Here is a 21,091-nt window from a genome sequence, read left to right as displayed (position 1 = left end):
TCTTCCTAGTGTAGTCACGGGAGTAAAAACAAAATTTGAGAAAAGCATTGACTATTGTGGAACTGAAAAGAGTATTTTCAGATCGCAAAAAAAGTCATTGCATGTTTAACTAAGTGAAAACTTTGTATCTCGCCTCATAGCGATAAGAATAGTCATGACAATCATAAATATTCAAATATAAAAGTTGATTTTCCCCAACTGGAAACCGTATGAATTTGATCATTAACGAGGCACCATAATGCCAGGTATTTTGAGGCAGAAGCTGCGGATTTTGTCCCATTGCTGAAAATGCTTGGAGAAGATGGGCGAGTCGCGTAACTTAACCGTCCACACCCATATTTCCATCTGGTCGACCTCAGAAAAATCCCGCTAAAGCTCTCCAAGAACCAAAAGGCCGTGTGTCTCAGCTCAACGCGGCCAACTATTTGTTGGCTAATTTGCTTCCGATGGTCTGCCCAATTGACGCGCTGGTCACTGCCTGTTCTGATCAGTGCCGGCGTTTCATCAGGACACGGAGTTTGTCACGGGCCGGCGAGCATGCCATCCGTCACTTCCACACGCTACCCGCCGTCAGAGCGCGCCCGGCGCCCCACGCTCTCCCGCGCAGGTACCCGGCACGGGTGTTGTATAAACGGAATCGTTCAATTCATCAACACTATTTTCTCCACTGCGGGTTTATTAAGTTGTCTGTCCGTCTGTCCTCCGTGCTGTTTAACTGACCGGGCAGAAAGCTTATCATAAATACATGCATGAGGGGACAGAGTAAAGGCTGGGTGATTGACGGAATCTCACCAAAGAGTACAATTTCTGGAGTGTGATATGCAAAATTACGGCTGCCACACTAAAATTAATAATATGAAATAAAGCAAAATTCAGGTATCCAAGCATGATGTAAATACAAATTGTACCGCATGATCCAAGGAAGACTTGAGATGAAAGCAAGTCCACACCTTTTTTCCTTTATTCATTATGCAGATTTAGCTTGACATTTGATAACGATAAAGGAAAGAAAAACATTTGAGACTTAAGACAACAAGCTAAATGTTTAAACATCTGGACATCCAGCAACCCCGAAGAAAATTGTGCCAATTTCTTTTGAGGGAAAGGACAAATTTCACAAAAAATTTCCACCCTACTTTCTTCCGATCTGTGAACTACAAGTTCATGCATAAACTTTCTGTCATGGCATTTAGTTTATACACTGGCAACCTTTGACCGATTCGTGACGTCATAAGCATAGACGACTCATGACATAAATTAGGCGACAAGGTTGAGATTTTAAGCGAATAACCACGAAGCGTACATCTAATTTAAGTGGAGTCGCTCTTTATGAACAGAGAACCCCTCAGTTTTGAAAAACCCCTCAGTTTTGTCCCGCCCCTTTTATAGTATACAGGCATAGTTATGCATACGACAATGTATTTGCATGCGTTTTAACGAAAGTATATTAAAAAAAACATGATGCTTCAGAATATAATAATAATAATAATAATGATAAATAAATAAATAAATAAAACTAAAGGGAACATACACTATAGTATGCAACTTCCAACTCAAGATAATATCGAATTCACTTCAAGGTAATGTGGTTGCCATTGTTGATACAGTTTTCTGTTTCACTGTAGTGCGAGAAAATCTCGCCAGTATTGTAAGCGAATTGACTGCTTGGTAATGGTTGAGTGCGTCGTTACACGGCCGAACATAATCAAAACTAATTGAGCATGAGCGCAGTGACAGCGCGGCGGTCTTCAGTTGTAAACTGGAAGCGATACAGTCCACGGCTTTAGTTTCCCTCCCAGAATCAATGCTAAATTTACGAGATATCATATCAAAGCCATCAAACATTACTCTCTGGAAACACAGGCCCAAACAAACATGCGTACATGGTAACGCGCGCGGCAGGTGGGGCGTCAAAGAACCTTAATTGATGCGAAGTGAGATCCAATACGGGGAGTCTGCGATAGCGAGGCACGGCCAGCGCCGGGCAGTGGGCACCGCGCGCTCGGGCGACCCCCGGATGGGAAGTTTGCGGCGCTCTCTCTCCCCCCGTACGGTCTGGGTGGTTGAAACTTGAGCCCGGTCGGGACACGGTCCCGCCACGTGCTCCGTGTCGAGCGAGCGGGGCTAACCAGGGACTAACTCTTCCGCCCAGCACCGGCAGAGGAACAGGTCGCCCTCTGTCCCCCGATGCGTCGGTGACATGCAGTCGGGAGGGGGACCAGTCCCTGCCCGAGCCGACAGGTTATCGGCTTGGCAGAATTCACCTGTCGAGCATGAGGAAGGTGAAAGCTCTGCCATGTCGGATATTCACACTAGCCACTTAGAAGCAATACCAAATCAGCCAGTTCGCAGTATTTAACAACTTTCATGCCCAATACTAAACAGCACAACAGTCAACGACAGGACAAATTCGGGGTAATTATTTCCTACCATCAACTTATTCAGAAACGCAAAAGCCCTTACCCTGCGGTCCACAGTACTTGGCAAACCACAGTCTTTTCCCCCCACGTTTTGGGTTAGCATTTAGCGCCAAGGCAAAATGCCAACGGCACTTAGGGTACACTTTGGCCTTCCTTCCATCTCGGTGACCTTTTTTCGGTTGATCCTTCTTCTACAATTCTTAGCCGCGTCCGGCCAGTGTGTCATGTGAGCTTCGGTTCTTTCTATTTAAAGGTTACGTCCCGTTCCAGTGTGTAAAGATAACCCAAGCCTTCACCCTGAGAGTGACGTCTCTTGTGTCGATCTTTAATTTGCGCGCTGTTTCGTCTCCATTATTTTGGTCTTACTTGCACTTTGGTGTTGATGTGGCATATGATTATTTTTCAAAGAACAAACAAGACAAGCTGTGAAATTATTCAGCCAGAATTCTTTATGTTCACGTTTAAAATGGCAACAGATAATTTTGGAGGGTCCTTTACTGATTTCAAATCATTTAGTTGAAAGAAAAGAATGTTTTAGTGTCAAATAGGTCTACTGCATGCTTAAATTACATTTTCCATCATTTATACTGAAGCCGTATTAGAACACACAATGCGTCAAATCTGGTCAAATTTATGTTAAAAAGAGTTGTTAATCCCCTGACAAGGGCTCTTTTGAACCGTTAAAATCCAAGAGAAAGCAATTTTATGAATAGACCTGTAAGAAGTGGACCAAAAATAAGAAGAACTTGGAAAATGTCAGCATTTCTGTCTTGAAACGAAATACTTCAAGTAGTCGCTTTCAAGTCGAGAGTACAAAACTCACGATAATCGAATGAGCGGCACGCTCCGAAAGAGAAAGACCACTGTTCTGGGTAGAGGGTTTCATAGAAGAAGTTTGTCATACATATTCAACAACAGGCGTCATGACATCATTTTTTTTTTCTTCATCCGAGTCAACGCACCCCCGTGACCTCAATGTGGGGGAAGGGGGGCACTTGAATTTCCGATTTCTGCTTTCCTCCTTTCCAGGGCCAAGGAGCGAGCTGATAATAAGATGTATCCAGATAAAGGCGACCAGGGATGACGAGGTTAATAGATGGGCGTCTCCGTGCATGTTACAGAGGGGGGGGGGCCAAAAAGAAGCGAACTTCATAAGACGTTAAGGGCTGTGCTTGATCTAACGGTAGAGAGAGGGACACTCCGGTTCCTCCACCTAATCTTGCTCCCTGACCCCTCTCTGTCTTGCAGACCCTCTTAAGAAGTCCTCCCGTTATAGCTCCTGGTGTTGAGTGCATTTCTTTCCGCGTTGGTTTTTTTTATTTGTAAGGTTTCCTTCTCTTCAGAAGTGTTTACACCGTTACGAAGTACAATTAAATAAGGTTCGTTGAATGAAACAGCAGCCGTTGTGGCGCGCCTACGCTGCCGCACTCCGTGTTTACCGTCGCAAGTTTTGCACGCAGATGACCGCTTAGAGCTCGTAAATAACTCGTCATAAATACTCAGTGGTGTGTATATTACGTATTATGCTTCACGATTATAAGTCGGACAAATCCCCGGAACTTGACATTCACAAATCAAGAAAATGAACACCAACTAACATGCACGGGATAATAGTTATCAAGGTAGCATCGAGGCACAGACTTCGGTACCACGCGCCTGTGCTAACACCTCGCTGACAAAGAGCTGTTTATCAATTTCCCAATTGGTGATGAAAGCAAAATCTTCCGAAGCCGGTGTTTTTGCAATCAGCTCACAAATTGGGCATTTGTTAAGGGGAAAGGGCGAGCATTGTGCACCCACTTAACGGGACAAGAAGGGGTGGTAAACCGGTGCCCATAGCGGGACAATCGGGGTGCACTGGGGGCGCATTAAGTTAAAAAAAAGAGGGGGGGGAGAGGGACAAGTGAACCCCGGAAAATTGTTTATGTCGAGCTGGGAGCCACCCATTGCGGCTATTGTCAGGTTTTAAAGCTCCGAGATAATTAGCCAAGGGAAAGATTGAGTCAGCTTAACCACGATGTAGCTATATGTACCTCTTTCTCCTAACCCCCCAAAAGGCGGCAGCTCAACTGGGTAATGAACACCAGCTAAAAGACATCGGAATTCTTGCTTCATTGTTTGCCAACGATGTCATGAGACAACCAAATCCCTAAAATTTACGTGTATGCCGTCTGTTGATTCGATCTCCCGACCTTCAATTATGATAGCACCCACCCCCCAGCAAGAGACGATCGGTGACATGGATAACTGATTAAATAATGAGGATGTGACCGTGAAATTGAACAATTTCAACGGTTCGTTTTTGATGTAAAGCCACTAACGCATTCGCCCGCAGTGAATGTCGTGATCAAGACGGGAACGAAAAGCGGGTTATTGTTACAAGGCGCGGGTGACATTGACCTGCAATTCACCAGCAACGTGTCAGATTAGATCCATGCTGGCCAAGGCAAGCAAAATTGAAGTCAGTATCTCTTACCTGCCAACTGTTGGAATCCAAAGCAAGAAACGACATATCGCTCATGAGATCTGGAGCCCTCGAAGACGCAAACAAGACTGAAGAATCAGGCGAAATATGACAGACAGTTGCTCTTAGTGGACCAGGCGACGGCCACAGCAAACCCGGCGAAGTTGGCGGATCCGAGGAGTCGGCGTTTGGTTCAGGCTCTGACGGTGAACGCGTCGATACGGCGAGGGCTCGTCGCCGGCACTCGAATCCACTGCCGCCTCGTCGGCGAACCGCTGCCGTAAAACACAGACAGAACGGAGAATCAAGGCAAGAAATGTCTCACCAAGAAAGCCAATTAAATCATGGCTGTATAATTACAGACGGGTTGAAGAGATTGGTGAAATTAAGCGTCTGCGACAGGAGACGCTGAAGTGCTAACGGTCCTCGTTTTAGCCGAGCAGGCAACACACTCTTGACCCAGCTCAAAAAGGTTACGGCCAGTCACAGCACCAAACAAAATATTACCGCTAATCAAGAAGAAAAGAAAAGTATTTGAAGGTCAAGGCTGTTAACTAAGTTTTCTGTGTTTTGTTGTTCTTTGCTTCAGTGAGACAGCTCCCAGATTAAAGCACATTCAGCAGACATGCATGACTGGGTGATTTCATCGCCTTGTAAATAAGCACACCGCGAACACAACGATGGAACAAGGCCACTCGCACGGATAAAAACACCCCGAGAACTCTTCGACCAAAAAAACCGGGGGACGGCAAATAAAAGAAAGGGAGGTACGATTAATTAGGAGATGCAGCCGGATAACATACCTTGTAAATAGTGAGGATTTGATAGCGGTGGTTGGTCGGACGCGAAGGATAGAATACCCCGCCAGACAGTGCCGCAGTCCGTATACCTGGCGGTCAGTCACTGGAGAGGATCGGGCGCGGTAGGCGATTCGGCCTGCGTGGCTGCTCTTCAACGCAACACACTCACACAACGGCACGATGCGTTAGGCAGTCTCAAAACACGCCCGGCTACAGACGAACTGAGGCGATGCACGGTGGTGCTGCTAGCTGGAGAGGGACAGACAGACAGACACACACACAAGGCATGTGTTATTGGGTTAAAGTAATCCCTCTGTACAAACTATATATGCGCGCTGACTGAGCGCGCGTGAGAGATTTCGCCCCCTTACTCTGGGATTCACCACTCTAGAATACCAGCAGGGTTTTTTTTTTTTTTTTAGAGAAGGGGGTGATTGAGGGAGGGAGGACAGCAAGGTGTTCACGTTCGGCACAGTGACACCCTTATCCCGATAGTGTGGTCGCAAGATCTGTGGGCTCAATAGGGGTTGGGGTTGAGAGGGAAAAAAAGACTGTCAGAGATCTCATGATAACCAAATGGCTTCTTTGACTATTCGATAGTTGTGGTCGTTTGTATGTCAGCCTCACAGTATGTCAACCCCTGGGGGAATTTTGAATTGGACGGTGGCCCTGCGGGGCGCAGTACTCGCGGATTGGCCCCTGCGCCCAGCCAACAAAATTCAGCACGTCTTTGCCATGTTTTTTTTTTTTTTTTTTTTTTGCCAGCTGGGGTTACCCAAGACGTATGTACAACCCGGTCTGCCCCCAAGAGCATGCAGTGCACCTTCTCCATCCCTCAAGTTTACTGGCCTCATCCGCTCTCCAATCGCCCAATCCAGACCGAGTTAGTACAGGTTTTTATTATTATTCTGTTGTCTCTTGTAAACCATCGAAGATAGATTTTTTTTTCCTTCACAGTGTTTTTGATCGGGGGGGGGTCAAGTGACCGCCTGAATCGAGGCGCATAAGCGGTGTATGGGGTGTCTCCTTCGGGAGATGTGCTTGACATAGGATACGAGGAGACGGGGAAACTAGAGCGGGCTGGCTCGGTCCTTGGGATGTGTAAATAAAGCGGAGCGAGAGAAAAGGACCTCTTTCTTCCTCTCTTTCTCTATCTTTCTTTCTTTCTTTTCCTTCGTCTTTGCTAGTCTTGAACCTGCAAGTCTTGAAGGTGTGGTTAGTCGGCGATGGGGCGAGTGGGTCTAGAGGCTGTGAGGTGCTACTGAAGGTACATGGGTGGAGGTGTCGGTGATGTTTTCTTGTATCTCAAGGAGGACGGGTAGGCCGAGGACGCTACGTAAGCATCCGCCAACCGTGCTATGCTCCCAATCGAATTATAAATCGCTGATTCAAGTCAGAAATGGTTTTTTTTCTGCAACTCATCTCCATTTACAAGATCAGACGGGTAATTACCTGAGACGACTCGACTGGCTAAAGATCTAGAAATTTTGAACGATGGGTAGGCCTATAAGGTTGTCGCTAAGATGCCCAATGTCTTTAACTTGATAAATAAACAATGAAATTAAAGTGAATAATTTCACGACAGAAAAATAAGGGTCCTGTAATACCTCAGACAATTCGCTGAGCCCACAGATTGTATGGACATAAAAATGGCCTTGAAAATCCATAGATTTTCAGCAGTTTGGATTATTGTTAGACGTCTGGACATGTTAGAAAACTCGAAGCAGTGAATTGAAGAGCTGTTGTTAAGTGTGGTTCAGTTTCCAGCCCACCTTGGATTTTTTTTTCCTTTCTGAAAGCCTAACTTTATAACATGCCGATTTCTAAGCATTTAGGGGAAATTCAATTTAAGTAATATTATTTGCAAGCCGCTGTTTGGTGTGTCTTTGGTGATTTTGTTTAGCACACCGTTGGGTGTGGTTATTTTTTGTGTGTTTTCTTAATATCAACGGTAATATTCTTAGTAGGAGTAGAACAAAACGGTTCCTCGGTATTCATGAGCTAATGTTAATATTCAGTTCCAGCTGTTACAAGTCACTTTAGACTCGCTCACTAACGGCTGTTTCGTGGACAGACATCAAAGGAAGTGTTTTGTTTGTTCGTTTGTTTTTAAGGTGTTTTGCATGTGCTCTCAAGCAAGAATATGGCGCGACTTTGGTTTCAATCAAATGTCTTTCATTCGGATGAAACTGTGCATTGTGAGGCGATGGTTCACGGACAAGCTTCCATTTTTTATTGTCTCCCTGATCAGGCAAAACCTTCGAAGCAGAAATTTGCTCGCGTTAAGTCAGAAACTTTTTGAAGGTTTCTGTTCCATTTCGAACGAGAAAACCTGTGGAAGGAATAATTATAGGAGTTAGTTTTGGTTGTCCAAGTTATGTCGGCAAGTTTACGTCGTTGCTGTCTCGATTAAAAGATTAAGAAATGTAGTCTTGGAAATGCATAATAAATATGCGTAATTGTGTGCGTTAAATGTTTTCTCAGATCAAACATTATTCAGTTTGGATTATCAGTGAATACTGGACGGAGATTATCAATCTGTACATTGCCATTACTGATAAAGCGCAAAGCAAGTTTGGAATTATCCTCAGTTGAAATTTGTTATTGTTGCATTTTTACAGCGACAAAGTAACCTGCTCTGTTAAATCAACATTAATGTGACCCGGATCCTGTAAATGGGTGTCATTTGCTGTTAAAGCTTCAGTGGAAGTGACACGTATTTATGGACATCAAAAATGCCTTTGGTTTTATCAGCGCTCCGGTTTATGTATTTCTTAGGACAGAATTCTTCAAACAACTTGCCGATCCATTTCGCGTCGCTGCCCCTGTCAGATTCTGTTTAACTGTTCCATTTTTTTTCACGCTGAGATCGGAAGTTCCCTCTTGTTGACCTTAATGCACGGGGCAGAAAAAGAAAGAAAAACAAGAGAATCTCTAAAACTTAATCTCGTCCAAGATGAATCATTAAACGGGACGTTATGTGCGCGGCCCCGGAATGTTATAAATATAGAGATCTCTGGGAGAGCACATCAGGAGGAAGACTTGTTCCTCGGAGGGGCATGGAGGCTGACAGGTAAGGCACGGGCGGCGAGCGGCCGAGCTCAGGGTGATGGGCGGGCCAAGAACAGAAAGCGAGAGAGACATGATAGAAAGGAGACAGAGGTTTCCAACGAGACAGGGGCTAGCCGCACAATATGCTTCGGAGGGACAGCTTGAATGACAGATAGACAAGAAGGAGGGGGGGAGGAGACGAGGGGGGCAGGAAGAGGGAATGTGTGGTAATGAATCATTGTTAGCCGGGTGGTTTTTTTTTTTTTTTAGCGGATGGGGTATTGTCAGGAATGATTTATGTAAATGAATTGGCGCGGAGATCCAGGGAATGGAAGTACATATCGTTACGGTACCTGTCGGTGTGAGGCTATACAGAAATTTGTCGTAAGAGTAGTTTCTGTTCTCAATATTGAGACCAATTTTTAGACAGTTTTTAGCGTTGCGAAATGGAGCACTTGTTGCCTGGCTTTAGTGAGTTCGCAAGGCTATTGTGAAAGTTGGAGGTCACATATCGTGACGTTTCCTAAGTACATTCCATATGGTTCTATTTGACATGAGCACAATCAATGCATCCTGGAGTGAACACAGATGGCATTATTAGGCCAGCTATTGCATCTGTTTTCGAATTGTCCCTCAAAACAGGTCCTCAGTTGCACCTTCTCTGGAAATTTTCATCCACACCTGTCAAAACTTGAAAGTATACTGAACATTCGTTGACACAATTGCTAATATCTACAGCCTGCACACCACTAATCAATTAACTTGTTGCCATTTCGACAGGTATATCTGTTCGTTGTCTTCCATCTAATTTAACGCCCTATCAGAAGCGTCTGAGCGTCAGAGACAGCCAGAAGGGTGCGGTCTGGCATCGGACTATGGGCCCGTCACCAGCCGGTGATGACGGACACGCCACTCGGCCGTGCCACGGCGCTATCTTCCGGGGCTACATGTCTGTCAGGCCGCGCTATGGTCTGCCCCCGTATTCATGATCCAAAGTATGTGTTGGCGCGGCAGGCTAAATTAACGGCCACTTCATTTTTTCAGAAAAATGCACAGCGTTATTCTAAGATTAGGCCTACTTCTATGATGATGTTGTTGTTTTGTTCTCAGTGTTTATTTATTTACCTATTTCTTCAAAGAAGAATTGGGGAAGATATATCTCAAGTTGTACAATCGAACTTGTTACAAGATCTTGTGCTAAGAAAAAGAACTAGGGGGGGTCATTAATTTCTCTGCCATTAAGGAAGTGGTTAAAAAAAATTAACATGGGGAAATCGACTTTTACACCTTACATATTTGCAGTTAAGATAGATGAAAGTATCCTTTGAATATTTCTTTGAATGTGGATAGTTTATACTGAGATGTAGATCGTGGCAATATCAATATTCATCCATCGATAAGGCGATTATGGGATATCATTTTGTACTTTTTCTTCCGTTGTTCAGTTGTTTCCAGTAATGCAAGAATCAGTTTTCTCCCCCCTTCAAAGGGCGTGCTACTGGTGACTCAAACGCAGAAATTTCGGCACAAATTTTATCTCCTTTTCAGCTTTGGACGAGATTCGAACCTGTGTCACAGAAAATGGAACTGGGGGTGATGTCCCACCATACTGAAAACCTTATACTTCAAGCATTTACAACTTTCTCTTCAGAAACGATGGAATTCTTATCTAATATTTTCACGGCCTAGGTATAACGCTCAGGATTTATACTTCATTTGTATTGATTTGACATGTACTGATCTACTAGAATTTTCCATTTCGTAAATATGGCTTCTTTTATTGCAGTTACTCAAACCGCAGTTCGTTGTCACTTCAAGCAAATTTGAGGGACGGATGTCGTGAACTTCATAACCTCACATTACTTCCGAAACTTTGCTCACAACCCTTTTCCCTGTCTTTCTTTCAAACCGTTCATATTGCAACTTTGACATAATGTCTATTACTTTCTCTGACAAAACTACCAGAAGAAAAGAAAACACTTCAATTAGACAGAAATTCCCTCCACGATAATAGACAGGTGTTGTGGGGCAGTTTGTTACCGTTTTCCGTCAGCATGGGTGCCCTGCGCGGGCATTGCCCCGGTACAGACAACACATACGCCCCCAAGGGGAGGGGGGGTAGGCTGGGGACACGAGCTGGTCGCGTAGGCTCCCCCCCCTGACTCTACCGCTCCGGGCTACTCGTCGGAAATATAGATTTCTGCAACCAGTGAAGCATGCCGGAGTGACGGAGAGGGGCTGTTTTGGGGGGCTGGTTTCTGGGGCCTGGAGGCTCGGGGAAGGACCGAAGGGACCCCGTCTCTCTCGTCTCTGCCCCCCGAGTTTCTTCAGAGAGACTAAACCCTCCGGAGTATCTAGAACTTGCGCAAGGTGTAGTCACTGATCAGGTTGTACTCAGGAAATGTCGGTGAAAGGCATGTAACGTGAAGCAAGTACATTTTTTTTAATCCTCAGCTCAAAGGGAATCCAAATATTTAAGGTTTAGTTGCCAGATAAAGAAAGATACAGTCAATCAAAGAATTTGCAATAACTAGGTGTTAATTTGTTGAGAGAACCAATCGTCCGGGTCAAAGAATTGGAACTCTGCTTTGCGGTTCAAAACAGACTTCGAGACCTGCAGCGTGCAATGTTTAGTCTCAAGGTTTGACCTCAGAACAAGTCGTCCTACGTAGAAAGGGAGACATTTTTCTCCTCTCGATTAGAAACTGTATATAAATAAAAACCATCGGGTGCACCCTCTGAAAAAAATAAACACTCTCACATAAACTGGACACCTTATGTTTGGAGTGATTGATTTTATTGGAAAACATTGACATCGTGTCGATATCCTGGCGGAGAAAGATAAGCTTACTATAAAAACGCAAAACCAACTCGTCAGCTCTAACCTTTCAAACCTTCAGTATTGTAAAATAAAGTTATTTCACTGGAATTCTGTATCTTTCAGTCATAATTTAATTAAAACTGAGTTTCAACGTATTTTATTAAATATTTCTGGTCTGTTGTTTCATTGGGGTTGCTCGTATAATTCACATCTTGCCGTTGCAAACTTTGAGCAAATGGCAAAAACATAGCAAATGGGCAGTGTTTACGCATGTTTTGAGGCTGTGACAAATAGGTGTATCGCTGTGCTTTTTAAATTTACATGCTGGAATGCTTTCAATTTGTTACCATCAGTTAAAAGCTCACTAGAAAAGTGGCTTAGCGAGATATACGCTGAGCAAAAAAACAAACAAACAAACAGGTGGAAGTGAATCAGTGGCAAGCATTTGAAAGCGCACGGAAATTTTAGCCGGGAACCAATGTTTGTTGAGCAAGAGTTTAATGCGCTAAACAGCAAGTTTGTGCCTTTTAATATTGGTCCCAACTCCCACCTGTTTTTTGAGTGTGCAAAACAAAAGGTATCAGCCCAAAGATAGGAAAACGGTTTAATTTCAGATGGCATCCTAAAACTCCACGAGAAAGGTAATGGTTTCAGAAATCTCGTGTGACCCACCTCATGGTAAAGGGGCAGTGTGGGACCCCGTACGGTACTTTGATTAAAGGAGGAGCAATCGATGAATCGATGATGGGTGCCGGTGTTACAGGTCGTTGAGGAGGGCAGGATTACACGAGGATGGCTTGACGGGTCACTCTGATTTGACACTTTGTCGAATCGCTAGGTGCAAGATGGATAAACCTCTCGCCTGGTCCACCATGCATATTCATGAAGGCGCGTGGGAGGAAAGGGGGGGGGGCTCCGGCTTGGCGGGTCGAAAATTCGCGCCTTCGTGATCGGGATGTCACCTCGTCACGTTCTGCGCTTCGCGGAGGGATAAAACTCAAGGAACCCGAAATTCATGTTCCTGACACGAATGACTTATCCGGATTACTAGGGACTTGTTCAAAAGCTCAATATTCATTTTTCCCCCGGACGGTAAGAAGGTACGGTACATATGGAAGCAGCATTGAGCTACTCCCACTCGAGAATAAAGGACCGGTCGGCGGAACATCAAAGGCGGTGGAATGAACAAGGTAGAGAAAACATGATTCAAGATTAGCATATAATCCTCAGTGAATGACTGTTACAGATCGTGATATGTTACCTTTTGCTCAACTCGTTCATTTTATGAATTCCATTTGATTCCAATTTTCAGTTCTGAGCACCGCAGGTGCCAAAAAACTTTGATGAATTTAATTACTTGAACCGCGCAAGTTTTAAGGGGGTTTTAGGACGAAGAATTCTTTTTACTTTGGCTTTGAGTCTTCGGCGCCGGGAGATGCAGGATGCTTCCTTATAAACAACCCAAAAGGAATATTTAATTTTTCCCAAACTAATTATTAGAAATTATTAACAATTATTAATAATCGTAAATTATTAACAAACGAAGCCCTGAATGTTAGCTTTACAAATCTTAGGACTTCGTTAAAATCTGACGATGCGTTGCAGAGATATTCTCGATTTCGTAAGACAACTACTTTTTTTGCTCAGTCCATTCGGATTTATCACAGCAATCAAAACGATATGTTTACTCCACTGAACACTTTTAACAAAATGCGATCCTTGGCGAGGCTTACAGCACGAGGGTAATGAACTGAACAGAGTTCTGCTGTGGTTGGTTAAAATCTCTTATTTTCCGTCAACAAGTAGGATGCTGAAATTCAGAGTGGTTTATGTAACAGAGATAAACAAGATTAGTACCTTGCATATCGACTGGAGAAAACCGCACGGGTTCAACTGAGATTGGTTGCCCTAACACAAACTCAGTAAACTCTGAAACTACACAATTATTTATTTTTTTTTAAATTACTCCCTGAAATAAGCATCAGTTTTACAAAGGTTAAAAGGAGAAACAAATTCAAGGGTAGAAAAGAACCCAAAGAGCTGTGTGATAATTTGGGATATAAATTCAGTGATTGCATACAAATTGCAAGATAAACCATACAAACGTCCACAGGAAAGAACAAAAAATAAGTGGTGTAATGCGTAATTAAAACTATCTCCTAAATACAATATGAGCTTCAAATGAAATTTTCAGTGTAAATAGAAAACACTGTTAGCTTTAATTTGATACCAAAAACAAAAATTCTGACACTGGTTTTCGGGGAAAATCAATGTTACTTTTGGATTTTTTTTGAGGGGGGGAGACCCTATGTATCAGCATGCAACACAAATCAGACGTACAAAACAGACGCACTTGCAAAGAAGGGACGATGTACCCTTCGTTAATGGATGTAAAATAAGCAACATTTGGGGAAATAACTGTTAGCATGCTTTCAAAATGTAGAGAACGTATTTTATTCGCTTTGTACTAAAAGGGATCCCTTACAAACTGGGTGAAAGATTCCACAAAGAAATACATCCAGATTTCCGATGACAAATAACAGCCATGTTTATGTCTAGGGCCTGTATGCACCACAATGGTGAGAAATTGTCGACTTGCTACTACACATTAAGACACAGAGACCCATGTTCACTAGACATCACCCCCCCAAAAAAAGAAGCTCCTCCCATCAACGAAACCCTCTTCCCCTAGCTTGACTAATCGCCTGAGGGGGTGTGGCCTGGCTATTGTCCGCGTGCAACACCTGCCTTTCATCTGTCCGCAGTTTTACTCGTCTACCTGAACTCCCCTCAAACAAGCGTATCGCCGGCAAATTATAAAATGTCTGGCCGCGTTAAATATGGACAAGCTAACGAGGAAAAAAAAAGAAGAAACTTGCGAGAGGTCACCAGAGGTCAACCAGAAAGGAGAGGGGGTCAAAAACAGAGCTGATTTTTTTTTTAATGTGCGCGTTTGTTTCGAATCGGTTCTGCAACTATCGGAGAAGTAATTGGCGGGCGAAATTCTGTCCCCGCTCTCTCTCTCTCTCTCTCTCTCTCTCTCGGTTTCCTGCGCTCGTCCTCGATTTGACCTGGGCCGAGAATGCTAAATGGGTTTACTGGAGGGAACGCATCGATTCCGCAGTGTCCACCTGTCCTTAATGCGTAGTCTTGTCCAATGGATACATAAGTATAATCAGAGGACTCGCTTAATAAGAAAAGAGAAGAGACACGAGATCGACGGGGAAAATACTAGGCTAACCCAGGGGCATTTATATATATATATACATCTATCAGTCGAAGGTAGGAAAGTGGCGAGTTTACCCCCGAAAAAAAGCCAGGCAGTAATTAACCGTCCTAGTTATTAGGGTCGACGGAGTCAAATGATTGTAAGTTTAATTCAATTACAAGTGAGTGTCTTTAGCGATGGAGATGCGGGGGCGTAATCACGAAGTCAGGAAGAGCTGTAACTGCGAGATGAAAAAAAGGGACTAAGCTCAGGGAATTGAAAATGGAATCTAATGTATCGTTGAACCAGAAACTAACGAGTAATCGTGGTTCGCATTGTTAAAGTAGCAGATTTCTCTCGCACAAATAAGGGATTTCCCCGTAAAATATCAGTTTGGTTTTTTTTTGGGGGGGCGGGGATTGAGCAGCCTTGTTGCTGGTGCCTCGAACGTCAACTCCCCGAAGGTCTTTGCTCACCAACAAAAACTTGTATCAATTTGATATAAGCATGTTCTTGTATTTTTTTTGTTGCGGTTTTGTTTGTTTTAGGTTTTTTTAACTTGCGAAAACGTTCAGCGTTGAAAATTTTAAGTCACAGTTTCGGAGGTTTAGACGAGAACATATCACCAAATCATTCATCAATCTGCTTCCATTTTTTTGTCTAAGAAGGCTGCTTTTACTACAGAAGTAGCTTTCCTCCATACTAAATCTGTAAAGGGAGAGGTCTGGGACAGATTAACCCTCTCCAAGTAACGCTGATCTGGCACTGAGGCACGTCAGGTTACCGGACGAGGCCATGTCAGGCCGTGTATCCGGCACTCAATTGGGTGAATCAACCGGGTTTCAGCCGCCAGAGCCCCGACTTGACAAGCCGATACGATGGTCACCCGCGTCAACCTGGTCACCAGACCTTTTTCAGCGGCTATTAGGGAAGAAAAAACTGGCAGGGATGGGGTTAAGGACAAGACTAAAAAAAAAAAATCTTAACAAGAAAATAAAAATATCTTGTGAGTGGAAAGGGAAGCGGGTTGACAATAAGATCATAACTGACCCGAAACCGGGCGAAGGAAATGTATGTCTACTCGAAACATGCCCGAGAGACAAAGTGGAAATTGACGGGCAGTGGAGCGTGACGGTGAAGAAAGAAGAGACCGGGTTCAATTGCGTGGCTGGCCTTACTCATTCCAGACTGATACGGGGCTCGTCGTAAACTGCGGCTGTGGTGACTTACTTCAGCTTTCAGAAGAAAATTACGAAGGAAGAAGAGCAAAGACGGTGCATTGGAATTTGGAAATGACTATCGCAAAAGGACATGATGACACTTTTTCAGCAAGTACGTTCAAAACTTCGGGACATACTTTCTGACTTCTTTTTTTTTTCTGAGTTCGTGGGCTCCAGGTTGCTTTGAAGTGTAGGGCATTGGGTAATAATGATACCGCTTGGCTCGTCTGATGTCTTGCGAAGAGAGACGTAAAGTTTAATCCTCGGCGTTCGAACAAAATGGCTGCATATCCATGCTCAGTGTACAAAAATTCTCTACTTCATGCACTATTCACCGACTGTTTCAAGTGGTGCCTTCCAGTGTCTAAATAAACTATACAAAAGAACTATTATCAATTCTCGTGTTTTTAAAAGGAAAAGAGACCTCTACAAGAAATGACAACGTTTTTATGCGAAAAGCTCCCCTCTCAAGTGCAAAGGCTGTCTTCGTCACAAGTAACTGATGTGATATCGCTTGATGTACTTCAATTGGATTGGATTTGTACCTAACTAAATCTTCGATCTCATAAAAGGTCATGCAGATGAACAACCTTAAGATGAAAAATGGCTGTGACCTAATCGGCCATGTCGTCAGTGATGTGTTTTGTTTAAATTATACAACGCTATTATTCTCTGAAATAGAAATCGAAATTGAATTATGGAAATCTGACTATCCTCGCGATCTTCCTTTCGAAATTGCGGGAGGCAAGAGAAGTGAGTTGAAATTGGGCAAATCAGCGGAGCGTGTCGCAAGCCGGAATCCCTACCGCAAAAAAGGTGCAGAATTCCCCAGGTGGATCGGCTCTGTTGTCACGCTCCGTCTGCTTTGCAGGGGGGGTTCAGGTCCGAGACGGGTCATCCATCATCGAGTAGAGACGGATCAGTTTTATCAGTCGGGTGTCTTGGCGAAGGGTCTCATCCATTATCGTTGCAGTTTTCAGCTAACAGGCCGCGACTGTGCGGCCAAACCACGCGGGAAATGAAAAGCTCCCTGTACGCTCGGCCGTGATGCATCGTGCGGTTTTGGCGGCAAAATCGCAGAACGGTTTGGAGTCCTTCCGAGTTGAGTATCATCACAACAGTAATCTGGTTCATTTTGAGAGGGGGATTTAATGAGCTCATTTACTGTCACTTTTAAATTCCACTAATCCGTGTAGTAGTCTTACTCAAATGTTTGGACTGACTTTTAAATGAAATTGGAATGCAAATAGCCGTCATTGATGTCTGTTTAACTTGAAGAAAACAAGCACTTCTGTAAACAGTTAACACATCAGAAATGAAGGAAAACACCTACCACCAAAAGGGAAATTGATTTCAGTTAGGTACTCATATATAGGAAAGAAAGTCTCGTTAATTTTCCCACGTTCCTCACGGAAAACGCGGCAAAAATATATTGCGACCTCTCGAAGAATTCCATCACTCACAGAACAATGCTAAATATAGGAAAATTAATTTGAAGATTACAGAAAGCAGAGCAATTTAAGATTCAGCATCGATCAGACGTAATGCCCAAGATGGCGGTGGACATTTTCAGTGCAAGATCCGGTACAAAACGATAACACTGGAAGCCACATACAAAGGACATCCTGAACTCCCACGCCTAAGACTTTATAACATTATTTGCACTTTAGTGCTAATTTGTCTTAAACAGGTAACAAGTCACAGGCAGGTAACAAAGATTGACAGCTGTTTGAATTGAAAGGAAACGGGAAGAATTAGTCCATTTCGACACCATGACAACCCCTCCACCAGAAAATAAACACAAAGAAAGCATAAAAAAGCAAAACTCGTGAGAAAAACGAAGAAATTTGTTGGTTACAGCTGTTCGACTTTGAGCAGTTTTTTTAATGTTATTTGTTGATTTGTCTTGATTTTAAACATGCACAAAGGATGACTCAAAGGAAGTGAACCCAGAAAATTTGTTCGGAAGACTTTGACTTAAACGCCTATCAATAATAGCTGCTCGATGGTATGATACGTGTTGTACAGTAAACCAGAGTTTTTACAGTAGCTTTTAAGCAGGAACATTAATGCAAATAGGTGAAGACAAACCTGGTTTCCGTGTGGCAGAATTAAAATGTACGGATTTGGTTGGAGATATTTGTTTGGGGGAAAAAGTGAACACCAGTTGAGTCACTCGGCCACCAGCGAGACATAAGCCGAATGCTCGAGAACACCGCATCCATAAGATGCAGGCCTTCCTCGCCCGCAACACCAGCTCAACACTTCAAAGAAGACCGCCGAAATTCGCAGCTCGTTACGCCAAAATAACTTGGAGTCCCAGGGAGAGACGAGTGGCTTATCTGCCGCTGCCCAGACGGGATAGAGACCTCATCCATCACGGAGCGGAGTTGGAGGGAGGAAGGGGGGACAGGGGTGACTTTTTAAGGGGAGGGAGGCCCCGGCAGCACGCGAGCAAAAATGTGTTAACCAGACGCCCACGAGAAGAGGGAAGAGAAGTTAAGGAGGGTTTACGGGGAGCCAGCGGGGACAGGGCTGGGTTTGGAAGGTCTCCGATCGCGCAGGGAGCTTTCAGCCGTGCGATCCATCGCTAAGGATGTTTCAGGAATCAAGATGTCTCGCGACTCGTAACTAATAGACAGCCAGAAAACTTAAATTTTAATTTCGTAAAGTCGAACCTCAAAACCAACAAACAAAACGAACAGGCTTTACCATCAGCCATGTCCATGCTAAGAAAGGCAACGGTGGTTAAAAATATTAAGAGCAATATTAGATCAAGGCGGGGATTGTGAATACAAGAACCTATTTGTTTGTTTCCCTGAAAAACGGTACCTATTTAGTCTCATCAGTCCCATTATTATGCCTTCGTTATTTGTCCACGTCATTTTGACGCTAACCAAGCGAGCGCATGACCAGTAATGGGGCTGAATTCGTCAACCAGGCCAATTAAACACGGGAAATAAATATAAATATATATTTATAAATAAATGTCGTTTAAAAATCACTGTTCAAAGCTAAGTATACATTTGCTTTGCGAGGAAGACAGCATGAGACAGAACGACAAAGAGAGATACTTGTAAGGTTGACTCGGTAAAATATACCAATACAATCATGGCTGGAAACAGAGGTATTTATGATGGCGGTGTTACGCTTCCGAAGCAAGGAAAGAGGTAGCCAGATAATTGCCAGAGGAGACCTGACGCATTGCACGCAGGAAAGAGATACACGCTTTTTGTTTCGTTGCGACGACAAAAGTCCAAAATTTATGACTGAATCACTTCGGGGTTGGAGTCTCTCATGGATTTGTCTGCAAAGGCACTCGGCATTGAAAAACAAAAGTAACTTTGCGATTAAGATATCTCATGTAAGTCCTAGGGGACCGCTCACACAACTCCACATGGCTAACGCTAATCACGTGACCCCCATGCCCGAGAGGGGACAGAAACAGGAAAGCGTACCTCGGAGACATTTGGATGGCAAGTGAGCATTGTCTGAGATGGCGACTTTCATGCACAGTATAAAGATATCCTGAAATGGTTGCTAAATTCATCCAACGGAGGCGAACAGCCAAAGGTGCGTCCTGCGCATTTTCTGTCCATACTTTCGGGCTGGCGATAAATTAGGAATTTAATTATTTTGAGTGCTCTAAACTACAATTCTTTGAGGAATTTACGATTTTAACTTCGATTGTGAATCCAGTTTCTTTAAAAAAAATCGTAGAATGCTCCGGGCTGTCTTTGAGAGTTGGCACAAATCTTCTGCAGCCTTAAAATAATTGTCACATTTTAAGCGCGACTTCTGCTTAGTTCCTCTTAACCAGAAGGGAAACATCAATAAAAGTCACCCAATTCCCAAGTATGCGAAGGAAATTAGACTTAGCAATTTTCAGGACTTGTTTGTCGTCGCACGGCTCCAAGAGTGGCGTGCCTCCATTCAAATGTCTTCCAGTGCCTCTGAGGAGGGCTTGCCCGTCGGCCGAGCAAACAGCAGATTGGAGACCAGACAAACCACGAGGGGATTTAAAATTAGCCACGTTCGACGGAGGGGGGACCGGGACGGAGGGAAAGGTCCGCACCGGAGTTTCTCCCGAGATCGTCAGGTTTAATCAGGGCACCGACTAGGGTCGGTGGCGCGGTTATCTCCGCCGATTCCGGGAGTGTGAGCTGATCTACGTCATACCTTGCATCCGTATTCGAGGAAAAAGCACATATCGGTTGCAATCGCCAACACTCCTCAAGCAGTTATGTATATTTTTCTGTTTCCGTGGTAAATGGAAATAATGAAACAAATCGTGGGTCGGGGTGTTGGGAAATTGTGTTAGGAGAACCCGCGACCGGCGAGATATGGCGATCATTTGGCCCAGGCGACCCGAAGCCATCGCGGGGTTGTCTTGTCCCGCGCCGCGCGTCTACAGAGCTGCTGTACAGGGGGTCTCTGGCTAGCTATTCGGCGACAAAAAAAAAAAACCTAGCGAGCTCCTGCGAGCAACGTCGCTCGTGTTTGGCAGAGGGAACCCAAACACGGCGATAATTTGTGTCGTCTGTCCTCGCTCGCACAAATCCTCCAGCATATATATTTTTTTTCCTCCTCCGGATTTGTGCGACAATCTCAGAGTAGTGAAACACACTGCACGAGCACACCCATGCCTTGTGCCGACCGGCTAAGCGTGGCAGTCTCGCACATCCCCCCTCAATGAGCCAGAAAAGAAGGAGAAAAAAAAGATGTCACGGAATGGAATTGATATTTGTCAGATCGATTTAAAACCTGACGTATTATGTATATCGCACAAACGTTGCCTTACACTGATCATCAAATTCAGTTCCAAGTACGACTTCTGCACTGCCAAAGAACAGACAATGTTAGATCTCGTGAACCTGTACTCCACAGTTTGTCTTTGCGTCAGCTATTGGAGAGCCTTTTTCGCTATATGACGTTTCCCCATATACAGGATCGGACCAAAGTATACACTGATATGAATAGAGTTGTCATGAGGAAAACAAAAGCAATGACGGCGACATGCAGATGACCGACTATGACAAGGAAGCGACAGCTGAACGACTATGACAAAGAAACATGTTCCGAGAAGAGAAGTTGACATATCCAACGC

General features: G+C 44.1%; 1 protein-coding gene across 3 annotated transcripts in view; it reads right to left on the bottom strand.

The window, feature by feature from the left end:
- LOC110978520 (transcription factor AP-2-epsilon-like) overlaps nucleotides 1-21,091 on the bottom strand; it is a 163,558-nt gene that overhangs the window by 114,476 nt on the left and 27,991 nt on the right. For 2 of the 3 annotated variants that reach the window (XM_087148396.1, XM_087148395.1), the window contains exons 3-4: nucleotides 5,688-5,933; nucleotides 4,897-5,159 (exon numbers count right to left, since the gene is read on the bottom strand). In XM_087148396.1, coding sequence (XP_087004522.1) covers nucleotides 4,897-4,941 — 45 coding nt within the window. In that variant the 5' untranslated portion in view covers nucleotides 4,942-5,159; nucleotides 5,688-5,933. Of the gene's footprint in view, nucleotides 1-4,896; nucleotides 5,160-5,687; nucleotides 6,070-21,091 lie in introns of those variants that run through there. The other variant, XM_087148394.1, reaches the window with a different exon arrangement.

This window comes from Acanthaster planci, linkage group LG18 (genome assembly GCF_054643075.1).
Source record: "Acanthaster planci isolate LZ-2023a linkage group LG18, COTS_SCS, whole genome shotgun sequence".
NCBI lineage: Eukaryota > Metazoa > Echinodermata > Asteroidea > Valvatida > Acanthasteridae > Acanthaster > Acanthaster planci.
This window is presented reverse-complemented; position numbering and strand designations above follow the sequence as displayed.